Source organism: Scyliorhinus torazame, chromosome 6 (genome assembly GCF_047496885.1).
Source record: "Scyliorhinus torazame isolate Kashiwa2021f chromosome 6, sScyTor2.1, whole genome shotgun sequence".
In the NCBI taxonomy this organism is placed as follows: domain Eukaryota; kingdom Metazoa; phylum Chordata; class Chondrichthyes; order Carcharhiniformes; family Scyliorhinidae; genus Scyliorhinus; species Scyliorhinus torazame.
The window spans coordinates 86,775,967-86,799,495 of record NC_092712.1 but is presented as its reverse complement, the minus strand read 5'-3'; the positions used below and the strand labels follow the sequence as shown (position 1 = coordinate 86,799,495).

Sequence of the window (23,529 nt, the reverse complement as noted above, 5' to 3'; positions counted from 1 at the left end):
TCATTTAGCCCACCATGCCTGCACCGGCTGTCCGAATGAGCAATTCAGTGCCATTTTCCTGCCTTCTCCCTGTAACCCTGCACGTTGTTCCTTTTCAGATAACTATCTAATTCCTTTTGAATGTTTTGATTGAATCTGCCTTCATCACATTCTGAGGCAATGCATTCCAGACCTTAATCACTCGCTTTGTGAAAACATTTTTTAAAAATATTGCTGATGCTTCTTTTCCCAATTACTTAAGTACCTTCTTGTTCTTGATTCTTTTATGAAGGGGTACAGTTTCTCCCTATCTACTCTCAGGCGCCTCATGATTTCGAATACCTTTATCAAATCTCCTCTCAGCCACCTTTTCTCTTCATAACTGAAGTTCCTCATCCCTGGAACCATTCTCTTAAATCTATTCTTCACTCTCTTCAATGCCTTCCCATTCTTCTTGAAGTAAAGTTCTCATAATTGGACTCAATGCTACATCTGAGGCCGAGCTAGTGTCTTGCACAAGTTCAATATAACCTCCTTGCTCTTGAACCCAATTACCCTATTAATGAATTCTGGAGTACTGTATGCTTTATTCACCACTCTCAGACTGTCCTGCTACCTGCAGTGACTTATACACATATGCACCTCGGTCTCTCTGTTCCTGCACCTCCTTCCGATTTGTACCCTTTTGTACCCATGGTCTTTCTACCAAAATGAATGACTTTACATTTCTGCACATTGTGATTCACCTGCCATCTGTTGCCCATTCCACCAATTTCCCATGCCATTTTGTAGGTTTGATGATCTTTATTACTATCACAAGTAGGCTAACACTGCACTGAAGTTACTGTGAAAATCTCCTAGTCGCCACATTACAGCGCCTGTTCGGGTACGCTGAGGAAGAATTCAGAATGTCCAAATCACCTAACAAGCAAGTCTTTCGGACTTGTGGGAGGAAACCGGAGCACCCAGAGGAAACCCAAGCAGACACCGGGAGAAAGTGCAGACTCCGCACAGACAGTGACCCAAGCCGGATATCGAACTTGGGACCCGGGCGCTGTGAAGCAACGGTGCTAACCACTGTGCTACCGTGCCGCCCTATATAAGCCAAGATAGTGCAATGATTAGCACTGCTGCCCCACAGCGCCACGCACCGAGGCTCGATTGCAACCTTGAGTTTGCACATTCTCCCCCTGTCTGCTTGGGTTTCTTCCGGGTGCTCCAGTTTCCTCCCACAGTCCAAAGATATGCAGGTTAGGTGGATTGGCCAAGTAAGGGCAGTATGGTAGCACAAGTGGTTATCACTGTGGCTTCACAGCGCCAGGGTCCCAGGTTCAATTCCCTGCTTGGTCACTGTGCGGAGTCTGCACGTTCTCCCCGTGCCTGCGTGAGTTTCCTCCGGGTGCTCCGGTTCCCTCCCACAGTCCAAACACGTGCAGATTAGGTGGATTGGCCATGCTAAATTGCCCTTAGTGTCCAAAAAGTTTAGGAGGGGTTATTGGGTACGGGGTTGGGTGGAAGTGAGGGCTTAAGTGGATCGGTGCAGACTCGATGGGCCGAATGGCCTCCTTCTGCACTGTATGTTCTATGTTCTAAATTATCCCTTAGTGTCCAACGGTTAGGTGGGATTACAGGGTAGTGGGACTGGGTAGGTTGCTTTTTGGTTGGTGCAGACTTAATGGGCCAAATAGCCTCCTGCAATGCAGGGAATCTATGATTCTATGAAGTACATACTAGTATATCTGTGTTCAGGCCATCGGTAAACTTGGGTCAAAGCATCATTGAATTTGATTCACCCACTTAGCAGCAGGATGACAGTAGCCTCTGACTGTATGATCAGCAAAAACAAACATTCACTTTTGACGAGCTTTGCATTCAAGAATATTTACATGTTATTATTCTTTAATAGTTTTACTTTAAGTTTTATGTTTCTCGCCAACTTAATGGCTATTATGTGAATGTAATAAATTTTGTTTTGTATATGATGCTTGGAAATCTATATTTTAAGTGAAGGTATGAGATAAGGAATTCAGTGTGGGTATAATTGTTTTCTAGCCTTGCTCGAAAAGAAAGTTGAAAATACCATCAAGTCCAATTTTGACCGGGCAGCACGGTGGCGCAGTCGTTAGCCCTGCTGTCTCCCGGCGCCGAGGTCCCAGGTTCGATCCCGGCTCTGGGTCACTGTCCGGGTGGAGATTTTGACCAAAATCTTTGACTCTGAAATTTTATTACCGTGTTTTTATTTACAGATTTCATATACTCCATATTTTGTGTTAATAGCCTCACATTTTTGCATTGCAATCACTTTGATTTAACTAGTCCAATTAATGTAGGTAAACATCCCAAAGCACTTCACAGAAAATGATTAAAAGAAATGGATGCTGAGCCCAAAAAATGGTACGAGGAAAGCAATTGAAAACTTTGTCATGGGTGGATTTTTAGCAAGGTCCTTAACCAAGGAAAACAGGTAAATGATCTGGAGAGTTGGGTCCAGGTGACTGCAGGCACAGTCAACATTAATGGAGTAAAGGTAGGACGGCTTGCACAAGAGGCGATCAGAGGGATGAGGTTGAAGAACAAATGAGAGAATAGATTCATGTGGGTATTTGCAGAATTATTTTCTTTAGGCAGAGCTGCTGCAGTAGCTAATCTCTGTTTGCAGAATGAAAGAAATGGGTCACATAGAAACTGCTCCTAAACATTACAACTTGGTTACAGAATGACATGTTGGACAAATCTTTTATCCTCAAAAAATTGTAATGATCAACTGTGCTCTGACTTCTAACAACAAGGTTTTAATATAAATGTGTTGTTAGTTTACCACTATGGACATTTAAGCATCAGTTCTGTTTCTAGGGTTTTCAAGTAATTTCTTCAATGTGCTACGTGCGTCTCCGCTTTCTCGACAGCATGCCAGGCCACTACAGACTCTCTGTTCCAATCTCCATCTGTCCCCAAGTATGTATTTGAGATATTAACTGTTAATTCTTGCATTCAAATGATCAATGACACGTGAAGTAGTATTAAGAAATGCTAATCTTTTTAAGTCCAAGAACAAATACGTGGATTTAAAACGCTGAGGTCAAGAGCAAGGAGACTAGCAGCATCTGAGCATTTAGTTGAATCAGAAAATATTGCTCCTCCTTCATTTATTAAGGTAAGCAATGATATTAATCTGTCAATTTTAGCATAACCTCCTCTTAGAAAAAGCTTTAGTACAGTTGACTTTTTTTCTTGTAGGGGCTTCTGTTGAGGGACCGAGGCCGAGAGGTTGAAAATTTGGACAGCTTGATCAAAACAAAAAATATTCCTGAGGCGCATCAAGATGCATTTAAAACTGGTTTTGCAGAGGGCTTCCTAAAAGCACAAGCTCTTACACAAAGGACCAATGGTAAGTCAGCACAAAACGAGATAGTTTTTATCATGTTGCAATAAGGGTTTCTTTTTTTTTCACTGCTTGCAACGATTTCTCTCACTCCTGCTTTCATGCTAATATCTCATCCTTGGTACTGTTGGATGTTGGCTGAGGCTATATTTTTTAAAAGACATTTAGTTGACATTCTTCATGTGTGAGTGTAGTGCATGTTATTTGACCATGACCTCCCCATGCCCAAGCCAAATGTGATCAAGAACCTGTTGATCGCAACAAAGTAAAATTCTTGGCTGAGAAAAATTACATTTCGGAAGCTCTGGTGATTGAAATAGTCATCAGGGTGAATCTGACCAAGAAATTGAGATCAGGATGAAGTCTTTAGAGTTCCATTTGTAATCATGGGAGTTTTAAAAATTCTTTAAAGGGGTGTTTGCTTGCTTGTCCCTAATTGTCTTTGAGGGGGCATTTAAGGGTCAACCACATTACTGTGGGTGAAAGCAAATTACTGCGGATGCTGGAATCTGAAACAAAACAAAAAATACTGAACAATCTCACCAGGTCTGACAGCATCTATGATCTGTGGAGAGAGAAAGGAGCTATCGTTTTGAGTCTGGATGACTCTTTGTCCCATTACTGTGGATGGAGTCACATGTAGGCCAGACTGGGTAAGGATGGCAGATTTCCTTCCCAAAAGGACATTAGTGAACCAGATGGGTTTTTACAACAATTGGCAGTAGTTTAATGGTCATCATTCATTTCAAATTTCATCACCTGTCACAATGGAATCTGAACCCGGATCTCCAGGGCATTACCCTGGCTCTCCAGAGCAATACCCTAGGTCTCTGATTACTAGTCTAGTGACAGCACCACTATGCCACTGCCTGTCCTGGTGGTGAGCTTGTTAGAGATGTTCATGAAAAGTCTATTACTAGAGGGAAAACTCCAGGATGGGAGTGAGGAATGTGAAATGGACTCTGTAGGTGAGGAGTGGCTGAATTGTGGAAGCATAATTAATAACATTTTCAGGATTGGAGCACATAGCATAGGGTTCACAGCCATCAATGTATGGACGAGGAGACTGAGAGCCTGAGTATTACCGGAACAAAGATGTTTATATCTTACTGAAAGATATGATGTGAAGCCATGCAGGTTCCCATTGTGGTACTAATTATTTTGAGAATGTAAATGGAATTGCGAAAAATTATTCAAGGTAAGAACAGGTTTAACCAGATGAAAAAGGGCGGATGGAGATTCCTTTGCTGAGCATTTTAGTGAGATAAAGTTGCCGAGCAACTGAATGTGCCTGGTGAAAAGTTGTCAGTTGAGAGCCCAGAATCTGAATTCATTGATAACAAAAGGTATTAGGAGTCGCATACAGATGAGGAATGACTGGGTATAGGAAGAAAACGAGGATAACATTAATTTGTGCATGTTTAATGTACATTTTGAATTTGTATATATTGAATGTTACTGCAGCTTTTCAAATGTATCTCTATGCTTAAGAAAAACTTTATTTACCATTAAAAATGTTATCTTGAGAACAATAGACCATAAATCTGCTGAGGTACAAGAGTTTTCATATTGTTACTGTCTGGTTTATTCTAACCATTACTGGTTGGATCATGCTAGCCATGTGGTAATACTAGAGACCACTGCTATCCAAGCAACCATGCTTGCAATTATATAGACAGAGAAGACAGGAAAATCAAGCGTCTACCAGACAAGTTGAGTTTTCCACTAATGTTCAGTATATGCACTGTTTCAGATTTCAATATTTTGCTTATTTTTGCCTTTATATAGCACCGTTAAGACCATAAGACATAGGAGCAGAATTAGGCCACTCGGCCCATCAAGTCTGCTCCGCCATTCATTTATGGCTGACATTTTTCTCGTCGCCATTTTTCTGCCTTCTCCCCATAACCCCTGATCCCCTTATTAATCAAGAACCTATCTATCTCTGTCTTGAAGACACTCTGTGATTTGGCCTCCACAGCCTTCTGCGGCAAAGAGTTCCACAGATTCACCACCCTCTGGCTGAAGAAATTCCTCCTCCATCTCTGTTTTAAAGGATCGTTCCTTTAGTCTAAGGTTGTGCCCTCTGGTTCTATTTTTTCCTACCAGTGAAAACATTCGCTCCACGTCTACTCTATCCAGACCTCGCGGTATTCTACAAGTTTCAATAATAACACCCTCATCCTTCTATACTCCCAACGAGTACAGACCCAGAGTCCTCAACCACTCCTTGTATGACAAGCTCTTCATTTCAGGGATCATCCTCCGGGCTCTGTCCAAGGCCAGCATTTCCTTCCTTAGATATGGGGTCCAAAACTGTTCTCAATACTCCAAATGGGGTCTGACCAGAGCCATCTACAGCCTCAGAAGTACATCTCTGCTCTTGTATTCAAGCCCTAGTCATCAGCTGCCATCCTGAAAAAGGTCCTTTATCCCCATCCTCTGCCTTCTGCCAGTCAGCCAATTCTCTATCCATACCAGGATCTGACCCTTAACACCATGGGCTCTTAACTTATTTAACAGTCTCCTATGTGGCACCTTGTCAAAGGCCTTCTGGAAATCAAAATAAATCATGTCCACTGGTTCTCCTTTGTCTAATTTCCTTGTTACCTCCTCAAAGAATTCTTGTTCTTTAAAATTTAAAGTATCCAATTATTTCTTTTTTCCAATTAAGGGGCAGTTTAGTGTGGCCAATCCACCTAACTTGCACATCTTTTGGGTTGTGGGAGTGAGACCCATGCAGACACGAGGAAAATGTGCAAACTCCACACGGACAGTGACCCAGAGCTGTAATTGAACCTGGGACCTTGATGCTGTGAGGCAGACTTCTCAAAGAATTCTAACAGACATGACCTCCCCTTGATGAAGCCGTGCTCACTCAGTCCTATTTTATTATGCACTTCCAAGTACTCCGCAATCTCATCTTTAATAATGGACTCTGAAATCTTACCAATGACCGAAGTCAGGCTAACAGGCCTATCATTTCCCGTCTTCTGCCCCCCCCTCCCATCTTAAACAGGGGTGTTACATTAGCCATTTTCCAGTCCTCTGAGACCCTCCCTGCCTCCAGTGAATTCTGAAAGATCACCACCAATGCCTCCACAATCTCCTCAGCTACCTCCTTTAGAACCCTGGGTTTCGTGATTTATCCACCTTCAGACCTTTCAGTTTCTCCAGAACCTTCTCCTTCATGATGGCCACTACACTCATCTCTGCTCCCAGATTCTCCTGGAGCTCTGGTATCCCACTGGTGTCTTTCACCGTGAAGACTGATGCAAAGTAACAATTCAGTTCCTCTGCCATTTCTTTGTTTCCTGTTACTTCTTCTCCAACCTCCCTATCTTCTTTTATATTACTAGCTCGCTTACACTCCTATTTCGTCTTCTCCCCCCTTATCGCTTTTTTAGTTGTCCTCTGCTCGCCTTTGAAGGCTTCCCAATCCTCTGGCTTCCCACTAATTCTTGCCACTTTGTATGCTTTTTCTTTGGCTTTTATGCTGTCCTTGACTCCCCTCATCAGCCATGGATGTTGATGGATGTTTCCTCCTTGGGATGAATTTTTGCTGTGCTTCCCAAATAACCCCTCAAAAACCCCTGCCATTGCTGTTCCACAGTCTTCCCTGCTAGGCTTCCCTTCCCAATCAACTCTGACCAGCTCCTCCCTCATGTCTTTGTAGTTACCTTTATTTAATTGTAATACCGTTATATCTGATTCCAGCTTCTTCCTCAAACTGCAGGGTAAATTCTATCGTATTGTGGTCACTGCCCCCTAGGGGTTCCTTGACTGGAAGTTTCCTAAGCAAGTCTGCCTCATTCACCAAATCCAGAATTGCCTGTTCCCAAGTTGGCTCCGATCACAAGCTGCTCCAAAAAATCATCTCTTAGTCATTCCACAAATTCCTTTTCTTGGCATCCACTACCAACCTGATTTTCCCAGTCCACCCACATATTCAAGTCCCCCATGATTATTTTAATATTGCCATTTTATATGCCTTTTTTATCTCCTGATTTATTTTCTGTCCCATCAGGGTCTTTTTACCTTTGTGATTCCTCAACTCTACCCACAGAGATTCAATGCCTTCTGATCCTATATCGCATCTTGCTATCGATTTAATTTAATTCCTTACTAACAATGAACCCCTGCTCCATTTGCCCATCTGCCTGTCCTTTCGATAGGACATACCCTTCAGATCCCAGCCCTGATCCCCTTGCAGCCATGCCTATGTGATGCCGACAACATCGTAGCGGCCAGTTTCAATGTGTGCAAGAAGCTTGTTTACCGTGTTCCGTTTGCTGCATGTATTTAAGTACAACGCCCTCAGTCCTGCATTGACCACCTCCCTTCTCATACTTGTCACCGGTTTTGCCATGCCCGGTTAAGGTAGTAAAATGTCCCAATATGCGCATAGTAATATTATTAAACAAAGGTTGACATGGAGACATGTATGAAAATATTAGGGCAGCAGTCTTTTTTTAAAGAATTTAGTTAAACATGTGGTCCTATTGAGGAAGGAATTTCCAAAGCTTTGGACCTAGGCAGTTGAAGCTGCCAGTAGTGGAGCAATTGGGCGAAAGGAATATGGTGAGTTAGAATACAGGAGGCAGAACTTTGGATGAGCTCAAACTTATGCAAAATGTGAAGTGGGCCGGGCAGGCATGGGAATTCCTGGCCAGTTGTCTTAGGTCAGTGGTGGACAAATTAGTAGCATCAATCCTGGGAGATGGGATTAATTGTCACATAGAAAGGCATGGACTAGTCAGCAATCGTCAGCTTGGATTTGTTAAAGGAAAATCTTGCCTCGCAAATTTGATTGGATTCTTTGAGGAAGTGACAAGAAGGGTTGATGAAGGTAGTGCAGTGAATGTGGTGCACATGGATTTTAGCATGGCGTTTGACAAAGTCCACATGGCAGATTGGTCAAGAAAGTGAAAGCCCATGGAATTCAGGGCAATGTGTCAAACTGGATAAGTAACAGGAAGCAAAGGGTAATTGTCGGTGGCTGCCCTTGCAATTGGAAAGTTGTTTCAAGTGGGGTGTTCCACAGGGCTCTGTGTTGGGAACCTTACTGTTTGGTTATATATTAACGATTTGGACGTGAACGTGGGAAGCATGATTGGGAAATTTGCAGATGACACAAAGATTGACCAAGTGATGGACAGTGTAGAGGATAGCTATAATCTCCAAAACGATCCAGATGGGTCAGTGGAGTGGGAGAGAACGTGGCCGATGGAATTTAACATGGAGAAGTGTGAGGTCATGCATTTAGGGAGGTCAAACAGCTGTAGGGAGTGCACAATAAATGGAAATTTAGTAAGGAGTAGATGAAGTGACAGATCTTTGTGTACAGATACACAGTCCCTAAAGGCAGAATTCGAGTAGACGAGGTTAAGAAAGCATACGGAATGCTCTTCTTCATTGGCAGAGTTATAGAATATAAAAAGAAGGATATAATGTTAGAATTGAGGCCAGAACTGGAATATTGGATTACAATTGGATTATTGTTCTGGAGAGTGTGCGGAGGAGGTTTACAAGAATGTTGCCAGGGCTAGAAAAGTATGGCTATGAGGGGAGATTGGATAGGTTGTGGTTATTTTCCTTGGAATGAAGAAGGCTGAGGAGTGACTTAGTTGAGGTGTACAAAATTATGAGGGGAAGAGATAGAGTAGACAGAATAAAATTGTTTCCGTTGGTGGGGAATTCTAGAACCAGGGGATATAGATTCAAGGTAAATGGCAGAGGGAAGACATTAAATATTTTTACCCAAAGGGTGGGAGTCGAATTCACTGCCCAAGTTTGTGGTGGAGGCAGAGACTTTGAACTCTCTTGAAAGGTACCTGGATCTGCACCGGAAGTGCTCAAATCCACAGGGCTAGGGACCGGGGCAGGAAGGTGGGATTAGAAAGGGCACCTGGTTGTCCACGGGCTGGCATGGAGCTCAGACTCCAGCTCATCAATTTTGTGCTGGCATTCCTCGAGCAACTAACACTTGCTGCAGATGTGGTCACTGCAGCTCGTAGTGGGATGTGGCAGCTCCCACATCATGCAGCTATAGCACATTGCCTGCCCAACCATCTCCACTTAGCTAATTAATTAGTTTTGCAGTTTTTGTTTCAATTTTAACACGGGTTCCCTACCAGCCAATCAGGTGACAGTTTTCCTGTGACATCAGATTTTCAGTTTCAGTGGAACCCCAGACACACCGTTCCGATGCTCCGCCCTCTTGAGACTGCCCCCTGGAGACTATGTCCCGAGACTGCCCCCTGGAGACTAGGCCCCGAATCCTTGAGACTGCCCCCAGGAGACTAGGCCCCGAATCCCTGACACTGCCCCATGGAGTCTAGGCCCCGAATCCCCGAGATTGCCCACTGGAGACTAGGCCCCGAATTCCCGAGACTGCCCCCTGGAGACTAGGCCCCGAATCTCTGACACTGCCCCCTGGAGTCTAGGCCCCAAATTCCTGACACTGCCCCCTGGAGTCTAGGCCCCAAATCCCTGAGATTGCCCACTGGAAGACTAGGCCGAGAATCCCTGAAATTGCCCACTGGAAGACTAGGCCGCGAATCCCTGAAATTGTCCACTGGAAGACTAGGCCGCGAATCCCCGAGAGTGCCCCCTGGAGTCTAGACCCCGAGACTGCCCACTGGAAGACTAGGCCGCGAATCCCCGAGACTGCTCCCTGCAGATTAGGCCGCGAATCCCCGAGACTACTACCCCCTGGAGATTAGGCCGCGAAGCCCCGAGACTGCCCCCTGGAGACTTCTGGTATTGTGGCAACCAGAATTGTACGCAATATCCCAAATGTGGCCTAACCCAAGGCTCTTGCAATGCGAGAAAGATGTTAAGGCAGCAGTGGGAGTGATTCTTGGGAAACATTTGGTTCAGCAGGTTAGAAGAAAAGTGGAAAGTAACAGAAGCAGCTGAACAGATAGGAAATCTTTGTGCTAAGTCCATGAGCTTTTTGCACTTGATGAACATTTTCTCTAAGCACAATTGCTTCTAAGCACAATTTGGCGCCAAGTTCATGACCACGTAAGCTCTTCACTGCTAAACCTGACTTTACTCGTATCTCCACTTCCTTTTGAATGGAGTAGTGAAACCAGGACTGGGAAATAAAAATGGAGTAAATTTGAACAGTAAACTGAAAAAATGGATTTACCAAAATAAGCATAGTAAAAACAGAAAAAAAGCCAACAAAGAAAACGTTAAGCTGATTTAAAAGGTGGAATAAATTAAAATAAGATTTTGCAACTTGCATTCAGATTGGTAGCTCTTTTTAAAAGAAAATGAATGGCAGAAACCTATACAGTGGATAAAACCGAGGATTAAAGAGTTTATGTTGGTAACGGCAGGCGTAAAACATTATGGCATAAATGTATGATGGTGTTCTCAAATGCTCTGTGCTGTCTTACTGTCTAGTACTTTTAAGGAAAATCTCCTATTGAATGATTAACACCACTCTTTTGTTTCTCCAGACTCTTTAAGAAGAACAAGACTAGTTCTTCTGTTCCTCCTCTTACTTGGGATTTATGGCCTATCTAGAACCCCGTTCTTATCTGGTAAATTTTCTGTGACTCACATTTTTGCTCTTGTAATTTTGAACCATATGCAGTTGAAAGGACCAACAATTTCTATGTTACTCACCCCATCATTTCAACTGACTGGCCACTTATTGTAACTGACCACTTACTGTAAAACATTTTAAACATTTCAAGTTAATGTCTGCATTTAGATGTGTGGATGCATATTTTTTGTGCTTTTGTAAGGTGAAAATATTCTTAGTATGGTTTGCATGGTATTGCCTCTATCTTCAAATGCCCTGCCTACTTTCTTGGTGAAAACATAGTGTTGGTATTTAATATTTAATTCATTGCATCAGGAGGAACTCAAATTTCCTGTGTACTTCAAAAATCTGTTTGGCCGTTTAAAGTGAATCACTTCTCTCTCAGCATCAAGTATGCAATTGAAGAACTTTATCATTTGTTGGATTTGAAAATAAATATTGCAATCAAAAATTCAGGAAAAAAATCTAAACTAAATAATTTCTATGTTTGAACTACAGCGTTCATCAGTAAACATAGGAATTTGGAAAATAGGAGCAGGAGGAGGCCATTCGGAATTTTGAGCCTGATCCACTATTCATTATGATCATGGCTGATCGTCTAACTCAATAGCCTAATCCCACTTTCCCCTCCCTTTTCCTTTGATCCCCTTCACCCGCGGTACTATAATCTAACTGCTTCTTGAAAACATACAATGTTTTGGCCTCAGCTACTTCCTGTTGTAATAAATTCCACAGGCTCACCACACTCTGGGTGAAGAAATTTCTCCTTAAGTGAATAAACTTAGTTAAGTTAATTAAATCTTTGCAGAATTTCTCTGAGAGATTAAAAGCCAACTCCAAGCATGTTGACCCGTAAATCTTTTCTGTTGAAAACTTCAAATTGGTGCAGTATTTTGTTCAATGAAATCATGTGCAAGTCAGTTAGGCTGTCATTTGTAATTAGAATGGACTTTAATTTCTATATTAGAAGGCTTAGTCTCATAGTGACCCCACTGTAATCCTTTCTATCATATCAACGTGTGCATTTGTATCAATGATGTATTGTAAAGCTATTTACTGTGTAGAGTTAGCTTTGTATTTGACACAAAACATGTAATTGCATTTGCACAGTTCAGTTCATTTTTGTGAGTGATGGGTAAAACAACCACGTGGTTAGACTTCAAGCACCACTCTTTCGGTTCAGTAGTGGAAAGCTTATAGAAATCAATTATTTCAGTGTACATCTACCTTTCCAACAGTGCGATTTCGTACTACCTCAGGACTGGATGCAGCGGTGGACCCAATTCAGATGAAAAATGTGACCTTTGAGCACGTGAAAGGGGTATGTAACATTTACCTTGCCCTCTGTAAGTGCATTGAATTTTAAAAGATTCATTTGCAAATATTGCTTTTATAACTTCATCTCAGGTGGAGGAAGCAAAACACGAGTTACAGGAAGTGGTGGAATTTTTGAAAAATCCTCAGAAGTTCACTGTATTAGGAGGCAAACTGCCTAAAGGTATGGAGCTTGGAATTATAACTTAATTAATGCATTTTAACACTTCCTTTATAATGATTCCAAAAAATTCTGCTTTGTGAAATTTCTACTGGAATTTAAAAAAAAAATCAATTCATGGGATGTAGATCATACTGGTATGGCCAAGGTTTATTACCCACCCCTAATAACCCTTTAGAATATAGCATGAGGCACCCTTTTGAACTACTGCAGTCAGTATGTTGCAACAATTGCCACGGTGCTGTAGGAAGGGAAATCCAGGATTTTGATGGTGTCCATGAAAGAATGGTGATATATTTCCAAGTCAGGATGGTGTGTTTGAAGAGTAGCTTGCAAATACTGGTGTTTCCTGTGACTCCTGCCCTTAGCATGGATATTATGGGATTGGAAGGTGCTTTGAAGAAGCCTCGATGAGTTGTTGAAGTGCATTTTGTATCTTTAAAAAAAATAATAAAAAATTTGTATTCAAATTTACACAAAATATCAACAACAAAATACAGAAGGAAAAGACCAACCCCCCCCCCCCCCCCACATATACATAAATAATAAATTAACAGCCTTCATCACCACAAAGGCAAATATACACACCCACTCAAGAAAAACGAACCGAGCCCCCCGACCATCTTCTAATGTTCTGCCAGGAAGTCTATGAACGGTTGCCACCGCCTGAAGAACCCTTGCACCGATCCCCTTAAGGCAAATTTCACCCTCTCCAATTTAATAAACCCCGCCATATCGTTGATCTAGGCCTCCACGCTGCCGGGTCTCCGCCCGCCGCCATCTTGGTCCTCCTCCCTCTCACCTTTCTTTGCTTCAATGCCACTCTTTTAATCGCCCCACTCCTGGTCCAATCCATACACTATCGGGGGAATGTTGCTGTCCCCTTCCCACACCGGGAAACGTCGCACATGTGCCGTTACGGGCCCTAAAAAGAGCCCAAAAGTCCGTTTTTAGCGTGAGCTGCTAAACGTGCGACTTAGCTCCGCATAGCCGCAACCAGAAGTCCGTGCATTTTGTATCTGGCACACACTGCAGACATGGTGTACCAGTGATTAAGGGAATTAATGATTCATGTGGTGGATGGGGGTGCTAATCAAGCAGGCTGTTTTGTCAGGTTTCTTGAATGTTGTTGGATTTGCACCAGGCAAGTGGAGAGTATTCCATCACACTCTGACTTGTGCTTAGTAGATGGTGGACATGCCTGGGCAGTCATTTACCACAAAATATCGAGCCTCTGGTCTCTTGTAGCCATGATATTTGTGTGACTGGTCCGGTTAAAATTTCTGGTGAATGGTGACCCCTAAGATGTTGGTGGGGCCATTCTCTGGTATTAAATATCATTGGGGAGGAGGGGGGGGGGGGTAGATTTTCTTTGGTTGGAGATGGTTATTCCCTTGCACTTGTCTTGCGTGAATGTTACTTGCTATTTGTTAACCAAGCCTGAATGCTGTGTACACTGACTGCTTCAGTATCTGAATTGAGAATGGAACTGAGCAATGTAGTGAACATCTCTACTTCTGGCCCGATTGGTGGGGAAACGGGCATTGCTGAAGATGGTTGTGCGGAGATACTGTCCTGAGGAACTTGTGCAGCTGAGATGATTGGTTTGTGCTGGATCTGGCTCCATTCAGTGAAAACGTCCCCCTAATTCCCGTTGACTTCTGCTTTTCTAGAGGGGTTAATTCCACACGCCATTGAACGCTGCCATGGTATCAAGTCACTCTCACCTTCTGGAATTAAACTTCTATTTTTCCGTATTTGGGCTAAGACTTTAATAAGAGTTGCAGGCAAATAGTTCATTACTCATTAATGATCATAAGCACCTTGGGCTGTTTGTCCTTGAGGGTTTTTTAAAATTCTAAATCATCTAGTGAGCTCAAGAACAATATGCTTAAAGGTTTGATTTTGCTGTTAATGTATAATATACTGTTTAATTTAATCTGAAATGTCCAATTCTGTTTAATTTCAGGCATTCTTTTGGTTGGTCCCCCTGGAAATGGGAAAACTCTCCTTGCAAGAGCTGTCGCAGGCGAAGCAGACGTACCATTCTATTATGCATCAGGATCAGAGTTTGACGAAATGTTTGTTGGTGTTGGAGCAAGTAGGATAAGGAATCTATTTAGTATGTTTCCCAGTCTATACAGTGAAAATGTTGCAGAATTGCCATACTTTTCTATTTCCCTTTTGTTTTAATTTACTCTCTTGTGTCTGTGTTTTAGGGGAGGCAAAAGCAAATGCACCCTGTGTCATTTTTATTGATGAGCTGGATTCTGTTGGTGGAAAGAGAATTGAATCACCCATGCATCCTTATTCTAGACAGACTATAAATCAACTACTGGCAGAGATGGATGGGTAAGAAAAGAGACCAACACACTACCAAGAGTAAAGTTTGAGGTGCAATGGTGTGCTTAAATGGGCATTAGTAGCTGTAAAGAATACCCAATGTGACCATTGTTCACATGAATTTGGACAAGCTTTGCAACTTTTTTAGGGTCATCGCAGCAAAGTTAAATCCTATTCTTGCCTGACCTTGCGCACAGGGGCTTTTCACTAACTTCATTGAAGCCTACTTGTGACAATAAGTGATTATTATTATGTCCAGCAGGGACCACTATGGACAATCTTAGAAAAACAAATTTGGTTTTATTTCCTCCCACTTTACAGGACTGCATGGTGGCACAGTGGTTAGCACTGCTGCCTCACAGCGCCAAGACCCAAATTCGATTCCAACCTTGGGTGACTGTGGAGTCATCCCGTGTCTGCTTGGATTTCCTCCGGGTGCTCCGGTTTCCCCCCTCAGTGCAAAGATGTGCAGGTTAAGTGGATTGACTATGCTTGCTAAATTGCCCCTTCATGTCCAAAACATTAGTTGGGGTTAAAGCGATAAGGTGGAGGAGTGGATCTGGGCAGAGTGCTCTTTCGGAGGGTCGGTGTAGACCTGATGGGCAGAATGGCCTACTTCTGCACTGTAAGGATTCTATGATGTATCGAAAGTCCAGAGAGACATGTTGTAGAGCATTCCTTGGCTGGGTTAGTAAACTATAAACTATATCAATCTTGGGAAAATTTACAACCACTGGATGATAGAATGTGCTTCTCTAAAGTTGTTTTAAGTGTATTCTTTTTAAAGCAACAACATTTGAGCAATTGGGTACCTGATACTCCATTTTGTAGCCTTAAATAACTTGTGCATTTTAAGAATTTGAAGCAATTTACTCAACCAATGTGGTGGTAATTTTTTGTTACAATATAGCATTTAATAGCTAGTGGTATAAAGCTTTATTTTTCTCTTCAGGTTCAAGCCCAATGAGGGTGTCATTATAATAGGGGCTACAAACTTTCCCGAAGCATTGGACAAGTAAGTGTAAATTGAACGCTGATTTATATCTGTTGTTTCTAAATTTAAATTGTAAGGTGTTTCTAGGAAAAAGGAAAATAACTTTAGTGCAGATTCATTTAAAAGAAAATCTTAGAATATGGGCATCACTATTGTTTGAAAAGGATTTTATTTGAGTTAAGCTCACTTGCAAAAGGAGTAACACCATTTTACGTATGACCCTTTTTAATTCACTTTTTTAATATATTCAGCAAAAGAGTGTCAAAATAATCCTGCAGTAACACAGTCTTCACTTCCAGTAAATGTTTGCAAATTGTCACATCGTAGTACAGAGCTTGAGTATTGCTGAAGAAAAGTAGATATGTCAGAACTTTTCACTTTTCATCTTGCACACATCAGAACACTTTGCAAGAATACCAGTATAAGGTGATAAAACAATTTGTATTGTATGAAAAGTGAATACTGATTGGTTGACAAATGGACTATAGTTGGTAGAGGCATTGCCATGGATAATGACCCAGTTGATGGTTACTGACCGATAACTGCCAAGCATTGTTTGAAATATAAACCAGGCAACTTGCCCCTGAGTGGTCAAGGCATTGTCCCGGAGAATGGCTGTCACTTATTTTTTTGCTGAGACAGGCACGATGACTATACATATACTTTCATCTGCCAAGAACAGAACCCTGTGTATTAATATATGTAGTTTTGAGTACACAAAAATGGGCCATATTGCAAGGCTTAACTTGTTTGTCAGCGTAATTCTTAGCACAATGAGGATTCACGTAATGTTGGGCACTGTGTTTTGAATTTTGCAAGCACAGCTGGTAGGGAACAATCTGTACCTTGCCTGTTGCAAGCAGAGGCTGGGACATGCTGGTTGATACGATCTGCCAATCTCTGGGACGTACGGCCTACAAACCTAGTATTACACTAGCAATGAAATTATCACCGTATTCACTTGTAATAGGCAGAAGATCTTTTTGGTTTGATAATGTTATCTGCAGAGTCAACTTGGCACCAAATCAGCATTCTCTTATGCAATATAAATTGTTGTTTTCCCCTTATACTAGAATTCTTGCAAAGTGTCCTGATAAGTGCAAAATGAGAAGCTTCAACATGTCTTTTTTTATGTGATCTGTTTATAAATCTACCTCAACAATTTAATTGTTCATCAGTTGAATCGAACACTCAGTGATTTTGACAAACTGAACTGTAATGCAGTTTAGCAGCATTGATGAGTACAATAGTTGTGAAGTAAGGAAAATCTCCCAAGTTTGGACACATTTAAGTTAATGTCTGGTTTCTTGTGAATTATTCCTCCATAGTGCTCTTATCCGTCCAGGTAGATTTGACATGCAAGTTACAGTTCCAAGACCGGATATAAGAGGGCGAATAGAAATTCTTAAGTGGTATCTTGGCAAAGTTAAAGTTGATCCGGGTAAGCTGCAGCTACTACTTAACAAAGATGACTATTGCAAGCCTATTTTCTGTGTGATTTGACTCTCTTTTTTTTGTTGTTGTTATAGCAATTGATGCAGAAATAATAGCCAGAGGCACAGTGGGTTTCTCGGGGGCAGAATTGGAGAATTTGGTTAACCAGGCTGCTCTAAAAGCAGCAGTGGATGAAAAAGATCAAGTTACAATGAAAGACTTGGAATTTGCCAAGGACAAAATCCTTATGGGTATGTTTTAACCAGCTGTACGAGTTTTGACTTTTTAAAGCTTTAGTAGCTCTTCCTATAAAGTTCCTGTGTTTTGAACTTCCAAGCTACTGCTTTAGAGGAAAGAAAATCCAAGGTGAAGGTTTGGAAATAGTTTAAATTTTCAGCTCATGCTAATTGGCTGCATCTCTTTAAGAGCTGCTTTTTGCTTCATAAAATTAGCTCAAATAAGTGTCTTTTTGTTTAACTAGGTGCACAAACTTACATTTCCAGCAACTCTTCTGGTTTTTTTCCTCATGAATATTAATAGAAAAATTCAGTTTACATAAATTCCTAATATTATGTAGAATAATGCTTCTTTGAGAAACCACTTAAACAAAATAAAAGAGCGTTCGTAATATAATCTTAGCCACTTAATGCATGCATTGTCATTTATCTAGTGAAATGTTTTAAGATGTACAGGCAATGAGATGCATCATCATTGTCACCCATTTATATTGGAGCTTTCAGCACAAACTGGAGGTTCCAGCAAATTCCTCCTAATTAGGTGCTGAAGTGAAAAGCCACTCTGAGGTACCTCCCAAAAAATTGTCAGACATGTACATTTGTACACCGTTTTTAGGAAATTATTCAGATACTTTAAAATAGGAATATTCCTTTAAAGACATCAACTATTGTCAATCATATTTTCTTTAGCTCTTTTGCTTCTGCTCCCTATGCATTCTATGCTCCGTTCGAGCAGGAAACCAACGATCCGTTGTCGAGTGCGCCAGCAGCCCATAACACACCCATACCCACCATCGCAGCTTCTGAAGTCAGGTCGGACTTCCTGAAATTGAACCCTCGGAAGGCGACGGATCCAGACCGGATCTCTGGTCGTGCACTCAGAGCCTGCGCGGACCAGTTGGCAGATGTGTTCGCGGACATATTTAACCTGACCATACTCCGCTCAGAGGTCCCCACCTGCTTCAAGATGACCACCAATCATACTGGTGCCAAAGAAGAACCAGGCAACGTGCCTCAATGACTACCGTCCGATGGCCCTGACTTCAGTCGTAATGAAGTGCTTCGAGAGGTTGGTCATGAAACGCATCACCTCCATACTCCCAGAATGCCTTGATCCACTGCAATTCACATACTGCCGCAACCAGTCCATGGCAGACGCCATCTCCCTGGCCCTACACTCAATCCCGAGAGCATCTCAACAACAAGGACTCCAAGGGACTTCCGGGTGCGGTTATGCAGAGCTAGGTCCCGCTTGGAACGGACTTTTGGGCTCTTTACAGAGCCCCCACGACATTTGTTTGACATTTCCCGGTATGGGAAGAAGACTGCAACATTCCCCTGAGTGTCCCCCAGGAATGGTATGTCTATTGGTTACCAGACCCGGCAGAAACAGTAAAAGATTTGGCTGTAACTGCAGGAGAGAGAGGGGCCTCTTCCAGCATGCAGGCGGGGGAAGGGCAAGCTTAAAGCTGCAAGCTGACTTGAGGGCCTTTATGAAAGGTGAATTCAAGCAGCAGAGGGAACAACTGTAAAGATCTCACCAAGGCCATTGAAGAAGCGGGGACGAGGCTTCCGGTGGCGGCCATGGAGGAGTAGGTCGCGCATTCGGCAGCTCCCGTCTGGAACGGATTCTCGGACCTTTTTCAGGAGTTTCCACAGACTTTTTGGGGCAGATTGGTGAAGCGAACACTGCCAAAAGGATTCCCTCTCGAGACTTCCGGTTGTGGCTACGCGGAGCTAAGTCGCACATTCAGCGGCTCCCGCAAAAACGGACTTTTGGGCTCTTTTCAGGGCCCCCATGAGCACTTTTCCGACGTTTCCTGGTGTAGGAAGGAGTTAATTAAAGCTCCCCATCAGTATATGGCTTTAACTAGGAGCGGGGCGACAAAAAAGGTGGTGGTGGACCAGAAGAAGAGAGGGAAGAAGGGCAAAATGGCGGCGGGCGGAGACCAGGCAGTGGGCGGAGGATCAACAGGAGGGTATTCAGTGCTGCCTCAGAGATTAAAACGGACCTGCTAGAGCTGATGAAGGCTTCTATTGATAAGCCACTGGAGACCCAGACGGCCCAGGGGGTGGCGATCCGAGAGGCTTGACAAAAGATCTCTGACAATGAGGACGAGATCTTAGGCCTGGCGGTAAAGGTGGAGGTGCATGAGGCGCTCCACAAGAAATGGCAGGAGCGTTTCGAGGAGATGGAGAATCGGTCGAGGCGGAAGAATCTGCGGATTCTGGGCCTCCAGGAGGCCCTGGAGGGGCCGGACGTGGGGGCCTATGTGGTCACCATGTTGAAGTCGCTGATGGGAGCGGGGTCCTTCCAGGGGCCCCTGGAGCTGGAAGGGGCCCATAGAGTGTTGGCGAGGAGGCCCAAGGCTAACTGGCGGTGCTGGTGCGGTTCCATCGGTTCGTCGATTGGGAGTGTGTGCTCGGGTGGGCCAAGAAGGAGAAGAGCAGCAGGTGGGAGAACGCGGAGGTTCGGATATATCAGGACTGGAGTGCGGAGGTGGCGAAGAGGAGGGCCGAGTACAATCTAGCGAAGGCGGTGCTGCACAGGAAAGGGGTGAAGTTTGGCATGTTGCAGCCGGCGCGACTGTGGGTTACCTACAAGGACCGGCACCATTATTTTGAGTCTCTGGAGGAGGCATGGGCCTTTGTTCAGGCTGAGAAGCTGGACGCAGACTGAGGGTCGGGATGGGCGATTGGGGACTGCGGTGGATATGTTATGCCTATTTTTGGTTTGGGTGGGGGGGGGGGGGGGGGGGTTGCATTGTTTTGGGTTTCTTTTTCTCTGTGTTTTTCTCTTTCGGGTTGGGGAGGGTGGATGGGGCGGGTTGGGCACTGTTTTGGTTGCGGGGGAAGCGAGGATTTGTTTCCCGCGCTTAGAACGGAGGGGGGAGGGGGAGAGCCTGTGGATGGAGAGCGGGAGAGGAGGGTGTGCCACAAAATGGGAGGAGTCGAAGGGTAGGCTGGAGTGGCCGGGGTCAGCAGGAGTCAGCTGACTTGCAGAAGTGCAATGGGGGGGGGGGGGGGGGGGGGGGGGGAGTAAACCAGCTAGGATGGGTCCTAGGTGGGTTGGGAAGGAAGAATCGAGTTGCTGCTGCTAAGGTCAAGGAGGAGCTGGAGCGAGTCTGGGGGGGGGGGGGGGGGGGGGGGGGGGGGGGGTCGAGACGGGGGTATGCCGCTGTGGGGAACGGGCCGGGTGTGTCGGGCGCGTCGCTGGCCGAGGAGGGGTCATTGCTAGTCGGTGGGGGGGGGGGGGGGTAGCCCCCTAATCCGGCTGATAACCTGGAATGTAAGGGGACTGAATGGGCCGGTTAAGCGGGCCCCTGTGTTCGCGCACCTGAAGGGACTCGAGGCGGATGTGGTTATGCTCCAGGAGACACACCTGAAGGTGGCAGACCAGGTAAGACTGAGGAAAGGGTGGGTAGGTCAGGTGTTTCATTCGGGGCTAGATGCCAAAAATCGAGGGGTGGCAATCTTGGTGGGAAAGAAGGTGTCATTCGAGGCGTTGAGCATTGTGGCAGATAATGGCGGTAGGTACATAATGGTAAGTGGTAAGTTGCAGGGAGAGAGGGTGGTACTGGTCGATGTGTATGCTCCGAACTGGGACGATGCAGGTTTTATGCGGCGTATGTTGGGTCGGTTCCCAGACTTGGAAGTGGGGGGCCTGATAATGGGGGGAGACTTTAACGCGGTGTTGGATCCGGCACTGGATCGCTCCAGGTCTAGGACGGGTAGGAAGCCGGCGGCGGCTGGAGTGTTGAGGAGATTTATGGACCAAATGGGAGGGGTGGACCCTTGGAGATTTGCAAGGCCGGGGGCTAGGGCATTTTCATTCTTCTCACATGTCCATAAGGCTTATTGTCGAATCGACTTTTTCATTTTGAGTAGGGCACTGATAGCAAGAGTAGAGGATACCGAGTATTCGGCAATAGCCATTTCGGACCACGCCCCGCATTGGGTGGACTTGGAGATGGGGGAGGAGAGGGACCGGCGCCCGCTGTGGCGCTTGGAGGTGGGGCTCTTGGCGGACGAGGAGGTGAGTGAGCGGGTCCGAGGAAGTATAGAGAGGTTATTGGAGACCAACGACAACGGGGAGGTCCGAGTGGGGATGGTATGGGAGGCACTGAAGGCGGTGGTGAGGGGAGAGCTGATCTCCATTAGGGCCCACAGGGAGCGGGGGGAGAGGGAGAGGCTGGTGGGGGAGATGGTGAGGGTAGACAGGAGGTATGCGGAAGAGCCTGAGGAAGGATTGTTGAGGAAGAGGCACAGCCTCCAGGCCGAATTAGACCTGGTGACCACCAGGAAGGCGGAGGTGCAGTGGAGGAAGGCCTAGGGGGCGGTCTACGAGTATGGGGAAAAGGCAAGCCGGATGCTGGCGCATCAGCTTCGGAGGTGGGACGCAGCTAGGGAGATCGGGGGAGTTAAGAACAGGGGAGGGAGCGTGGTGCGGAGTGGGGTTGGCATCAATGGGGTCTTCAGGGACTTCTACGAGGAATTGTACCGATCCGAGCCCCCACGGGAGGAGGGAGGGATGGGCCGTTTCCTGGACCAATTGAGGTTTCCAAATGTGGAAGAGGGACTGGTGGCGGGACTGGGGGCCCCGATTGGGCTGGAGGAGCTGATCAAAGGGATAGGAAGCATGCAGGCGGGGAAGGCACCGGGGCCAGACGGTTTCCTGGTCGAGTTCTATAAAAAATATATGGACCTGTTGGGCCCGCTGTTAGTTAGGACCTTTAATGAGGCAAGGGAGTGGGGGGCTTTACCCCCGACGATGTCCCGGACACTGATCTCCTTGATCCTGAAGCGGGACAAGGATCCCCTGCAATGTGGGTCTTACAGACCGATTTCCTTGCTAAATGTAGATGCCAAGGTGCTGGCGAAGGTCTTAGCCTTGAGGATTGTGTGCCGCAGATCATCCATGAAGACCAGACGGGGTTTGTGAAGGGGAGACAGTTGAACGCGAATGTGCGGAGGCTTATGAACGTTATCATGATGCCGGCAAGCGAGGGGGAGGCGGAGATAGTGGTGGCGATGGACGCCGAGAAGGCCTTCGATAGGGTAGAGTGTGGGGTACCTGTGGGAGGTGTTGAAGAGGTTTGGGTTTGGGGAGGGGTTTGTCAGGTGGGTTAGGCTGTTGTATGAGGTCCCGATGGAGAGTGTGGCCACAAATAGGAGGTCCGAGTACTTTTGGTTGCACCGAGGAACGAGAGGGGTGTCCCCTGTCCCCCCTGCTCTTCGCACTGGTGATTGAACCCCTGGCTATGGCACTGAGAGAGTCGAGGAACTGGAGGGGGTTGGTGCGGGGTGGGGAGGAGCATAGGGTGTCGCTTTATGCGGACAACCTGCTGCTGTATGTGGCGGACCCGGTGGGAGGAATGCCAGAGGTAATGAGGATCCTTAGGGAATTCGAGGACTTTTCGGGGTACAAGCTCAATATGGGGAAGAGCGAGCTGTTCGTAGTTCAGATAGGGGACCAGGAGTGGGGGATTGGCGAGCTCCCACTAAAAAGGGCGGAGAGGAGCTTCAGATATTTGGGGGTCCAGGAGGCCAGGAGCTGGGGGTCCCTGCATAGGCTTAACTTTACAAGGCTGGTGGAGCAAATGGAGGAGGAGTTCAAGAGGTGGGACGCGTTGCCGCTGTCCTTGGCAGGTAGGGTGCAGTCAATCAAAATGACGGTGCTCCCAAGGTTTTTGTTCCTGTTCCAGTGCCCCCCCGTGTTTATCCCGAAGGCTTTTTTCAGGCGGGTTAACAGGAGTATAATGGGGTTTGTGTGGGCGCGAGGGACTCCGAGGGTGAGAAGGGTGTTCCTGGAGCGGAGTAGAGATAGTGGGGGGGCTGGCCCTGCCCAACCTCTGTGGGTACTACTGGGCCGCCAATGCGACGATGGTGCGCAAGTGGGTGATGGAAGGGGAGGAGGCTGGAGACAGCGTCCTGTGTGGGTACGAATCTGGGGGCGCTGGCAACGGCGCCGCTGCCGCTCCCTCCAAGGAGGTATACCGCGAGCCCGGTGGTGGCGGCCCTCAAAATGTGGGGGCAGTGGAGGCGGCATTGGGGGGGAAGTTGGGGCCTCGGCGTGGACCCCATTACGGGGGAACCACCGGTTCG

General features: G+C 45.5%; 1 protein-coding gene and 1 long non-coding RNA gene across 3 annotated transcripts in view; one reads left to right on the top strand and one right to left on the bottom strand.

Annotated features, from left to right (window-relative positions):
• LOC140424876 (ATP-dependent zinc metalloprotease YME1L1-like) overlaps window positions 1-23,529 on the top strand; it is an 83,100-nt gene that overhangs the window by 36,699 nt on the left and 22,872 nt on the right. For both annotated transcript variants that reach the window (XM_072508415.1, XM_072508416.1), the window contains exons 4-14: window positions 2,833-2,934; window positions 3,024-3,133; window positions 3,217-3,367; window positions 10,834-10,917; window positions 12,161-12,243; window positions 12,330-12,420; window positions 14,387-14,539; window positions 14,637-14,769; window positions 15,713-15,775; window positions 17,083-17,195; window positions 17,284-17,439. In XM_072508415.1, coding sequence (XP_072364516.1) covers window positions 2,833-2,934; window positions 3,024-3,133; window positions 3,217-3,367; window positions 10,834-10,917; window positions 12,161-12,243; window positions 12,330-12,420; window positions 14,387-14,539; window positions 14,637-14,769; window positions 15,713-15,775; window positions 17,083-17,195; window positions 17,284-17,439 — 1,239 coding nt within the window. The remainder of the gene's footprint in view (window positions 1-2,832; window positions 2,935-3,023; window positions 3,134-3,216; window positions 3,368-10,833; window positions 10,918-12,160; window positions 12,244-12,329; window positions 12,421-14,386; window positions 14,540-14,636; window positions 14,770-15,712; window positions 15,776-17,082; window positions 17,196-17,283; window positions 17,440-23,529) is intronic.
• LOC140424878 (uncharacterized) overlaps window positions 12,418-23,529 on the bottom strand; it is a 47,669-nt gene continuing 36,557 nt past the window's right edge. Inside the window, exon 3 of the long non-coding RNA XR_011947714.1 lies at window positions 12,418-12,853. This is a non-coding gene — a long non-coding RNA (uncharacterized lncRNA). The remainder of the gene's footprint in view (window positions 12,854-23,529) is intronic.